Source organism: Teleopsis dalmanni, chromosome 1 (assembly GCF_002237135.1).
Source record: "Teleopsis dalmanni isolate 2A chromosome 1, ASM223713v2, whole genome shotgun sequence".
NCBI classification, from domain to species: Eukaryota; Metazoa; Arthropoda; class Insecta; order Diptera; family Diopsidae; genus Teleopsis; species Teleopsis dalmanni.
Genome location: NC_051846.1, coordinates 225,845,969 through 225,849,952, shown reverse-complemented (window position 1 = coordinate 225,849,952; position 3,984 = coordinate 225,845,969). Strand labels below are relative to the sequence as shown.

At 28.1% G+C, this 3,984-nt stretch overlaps 1 protein-coding gene across 1 annotated transcript; it reads left to right on the top strand.

Moving 5' to 3' along the window:
• The first annotated feature begins 424 nt into the window (after positions 1–424).
• Positions 425–2,044, top strand: LOC119667878 (small ubiquitin-related modifier 5-like). Its single transcript, XM_038077216.1, has 3 exons — positions 425–813; positions 1,691–1,801; positions 1,860–2,044. Exons 1-3 carry the CDS (start codon positions 730–732, stop codon positions 2,001–2,003), a joined length of 339 nt encoding a protein of 112 aa, XP_037933144.1. The 5' UTR covers positions 425–729; the 3' UTR covers positions 2,004–2,044.
• Positions 2,045–3,984: the final 1,940 nt, after the last annotated feature.

The following is a 3,984-nucleotide window of genomic DNA, read 5'->3' as shown; positions in this document are numbered from 1 at the left end:
TAAAATTCCTTCGTAGAATATTTTTTAGGATATCATTTAGCGATATTTTATGAATTTTGTTAAAATCGCTTCGAAAAATAATGCCATTTTAAAATTTTTTATTCTAAAGTAAAACTTGATAAGTTTTATTATTGGTTCATAAAGAAAAAATTAAAATTTTTGATGTATATTTTTAAAAAACAATAATAACAATTTTAATTGTTTCAAGTATTTATAAAATAATCAAACGATTATTTTTAAAATGCAATTAATTTATATATATATAATTCTAGATGTGGCGTTTTAAAAATTAGTCTAATATGAATATTTTTTAAACCCCATGGACTTATACATCCTATAAAAAATATATTTCTCTATTTTTTCTTTCGAAATTATTTTATAAAAGAAGTTACAAAAAAATTTTGCTTCCAATTTGGAACTGATTTGGACAATAGTTGTTAAGTTCATAAAATAATGGTCCTTACAAGTATGAAAAGACGTGATGAGATTACAATTACGGAATATACCTTTAAGCTGCGGTTACATTGCATGTGAATGTTGTCTTCCACGTCAATCATAATGTCAATTGAAATGGACTTATTTTCCGAACAAACCTTGATCATTTATGAAAATATGTATTCATTAGTCGATAAATAGTAATCGATTACTCTCCTTAATTGTCCCGCTTCGACTACACTCGGTTTTAGTGCTTGTGGTGTTTTAAGCGTAACAGACAAAGTGACTAAAGCTATGGATAAAATTAATTTTGAACAAAAATTCAAACTAGGTATAGCAATACGAGAAGGTAAAAAAGTACGGGTACTTGAATTGGTGGTAAGTTGAACAAATCAGTTTATTAGTTTCTATTAGAAAAAATATATTGAAAAAAAACTTCCAATTGATGTCGGCAATACGACGCGGCCATATTTTAGTCATGTTTTTTGTAATACGAATTATTTTTAAAAATTTTTTTCTATTATTGTGAAATAGTTGTTTTTTTAATGTTATTTAAAATGTAATTGTTTGTGATATTAACTAGAATATACCACTCGATTTAACATTGTTTTATCTGCACTGTATTACTATATAAATTAGCTTAATTTAATTTTATTAGAAACGCAAAAACGGTATTGATGACTTACACTTGGTCCTTTATATTAAGTTATTTCGGAACGATCAACCAGGTACGCCTGGCACACTTCTGTCTCGCCGTTGTTTTGTTTTTATGGTGAAATAGTGGCTCCTCGCTGGCACTTTTATTCATTGATAGTTTCCTAGGTTTCGCATTCTCACCTCGATTTTTGGTAAAATCGGCTATACTGATTATTATGCTAGTGCACTATATGCCGGTATGGTTTGCTTCTTCAAATATCCACTTTTATAGTTTTAAATTTTTTCATTGATTACACAAACAAAATATAGTTACGCCACTTGACAGCTAGGCTCACCGGCTGGGGTTTTTGTTTTTATTTAAAAACTTTCAACTTAAACACCCGATGAATGAAGCCAAATATATATAGCGATATATAGCGTAGAATAATTGATTTTATCAAAAACCTTTGTTAGTGGATATTAACCACTTTCTTATGTATATTAAATTATTATATATTAATGTATGTCACTAATATTAAATATGTATTTAATCACAAATGTATATATTTATTTACTAAACCAATTAATGCATATTTGCATTTTAATATATTTGTTTTAGAATGATCCAGTTATTTTAACTGTTTTGGGAGTCTATAACTATGTAATGAAAATTCAAGTACCCAAATGTATCACTTTCGGCGATATCATTAAAGTATATTGTAGAAAAATGGTAAGTCAATCAGTAAATATTTCATTTTCTTAATAATAAATCTTGTATACATATCTAGGCAATAATACCGGAAAACCATAGATTCTTCTACATGGGCGAACGCCTAAAAAATGAAGCTACCCCATTCACAATGAATATAAACGATGGTGCTATCATAGAAGTCTATTCTACCCAGATTGGAGGCGGTATGGAAAGTTATTAGAAGTATTAATTATAATGCTTTTATCATATCTCAATTTAATGCAAAACAGCTTTATAATTTTCTGCTAATTTATAATATAAAAAATTGTTCACGAATATATATTAATAAATATATTAAATTTGCTGGCTTCATCAGCACACTAAAGCAAAAAAAAAATTCCAAAAAATTTTTCATATCGATATCAGGACTGGCACACTATCAATTCCCTTGAATTATGTCCGTAAAAAATTTAATAAATTGCAGAAAAGGTAAAAAATATGCCCAAAAACTGCAAAATATTGGCTTTTTCAGCGGCAAAATTCGATTATTGCCATGGAACTGCATTGCGCTACGAACGTCCACGTCCCCTTTGGAATTTTAAATGCCGTTAAGAAGGTAAGCTGCAAAATTGAATGAAATTGTGAAAATGTGGCAACACAAAAAAAAAAAAAAGCGAGGTAAAAATTGTAAAAATTTTTAAAATGCGAATTATTTTTCGAATATATTTTCGTGAGTGCAATGAACTTTTGTGTTACCAAATAGGTGATTAAAATGGATATGGATTTATATTACATAGGGATTTGGAATAATTGTTATTGCAGGCAGACAAATGCACTAGAGACAAAAGTAGGCTGTAATCGTTACTAACAATATTTTTTTTAAATTAATATTTATTTTGATATTTATACAATATTTTTATTTACAATATTTTTTAATACAATATTTTGATATTTATAAAATAAATAGAAATGATTTTTTAATTGTTATAGCTTTTAAGAAACCTTTAGTGTATATATATAATAATTAATATGCTTCAATATTGAATTTTATTTCAAAATTGATTATATTTTCAAGGAACAAAAGTCTACGTTATCTTTATCATTAGCGCATCTATAATAGTGTTATAAAGAATTTGTCAACAATCTCTCAGAATAAATCTATAAGTTTTGCCTATTTTTGGTGTTATTAGTGAGTAGTTTCTCCACCCTATGCTCTTACTAAGAGAGGTGTCTTTTCTCAAAGTATAATATATAAATACATTGTAAAAATAATAATATATAAATACTTTGTACATACATCAAGAAAATAATATTAATAGCAGTTCCGCTTGATTTCAGTGATATTTTTATGAAATTTTTTTTGGAACTTTTTTGTCCAGTTTTGATGCTGTTAGTTGTTATTAAATATATGAGATATACATAGATATCAAAGAATAAATATATTAGTTATTTTCAATTCGCGCCAAATAAGAGTATTGAGATGGAATCATAGTTTACACATAGAGCGCACTATGCTACAGTGTCATCTATCTAGGTTTATAGGCACTGTGCGATTGAGTGGAGAGGTATGAGTGAATGTTGGTGTCTAATGAAAAAACTCCCATCTCGATTAGCAGTCATAGGACCAGTGAAACACTGACTTTTGCTCGATATTGCGTTCCAATAAAAGTTTTTCAGAGGTGTGGATTTATATTGCAGACACCGTTAAGAACAGTACTTACCTTACACGGGTTTAAGCTGGCTAATACAAGCCGAAGGTCATTCACAACATATGTAAGATTCAAGTTGTCGTGGTCGTATAATAAGATCATGTGGCAACCCCAATACTAACCACTATTCTTTCAGGCGGTCATTGGTGTTTGAAAACTGAATAATCCTTTGAACATTTATGGTGGAAGTTGTGGGAATTTAAATGGAACATGAATTACGCGTTTTTTTCTATGATTGCTTAGATAACAGAAGGAACAAGCTTTTAGCGGAGTATTTCCTTGTCATTCTGAAGTATTACTCAACAATAAATATTTGGTAAATTATTAAAAACTTAAATAAGATAAATCCAGTTTATTTAAAGTGGTTTCTTAAGCGAAATATGGTATTAAAGTAGCAAATAATTCAGTTTATTTAAACCAGCAAATAATCTCTAGTTATAAGAAGTGTAAGGTTATCTGTTGATCAGCTTCTGCAATCAACTAATAAAGCTCTATAAGTTAGTATTTTAAATA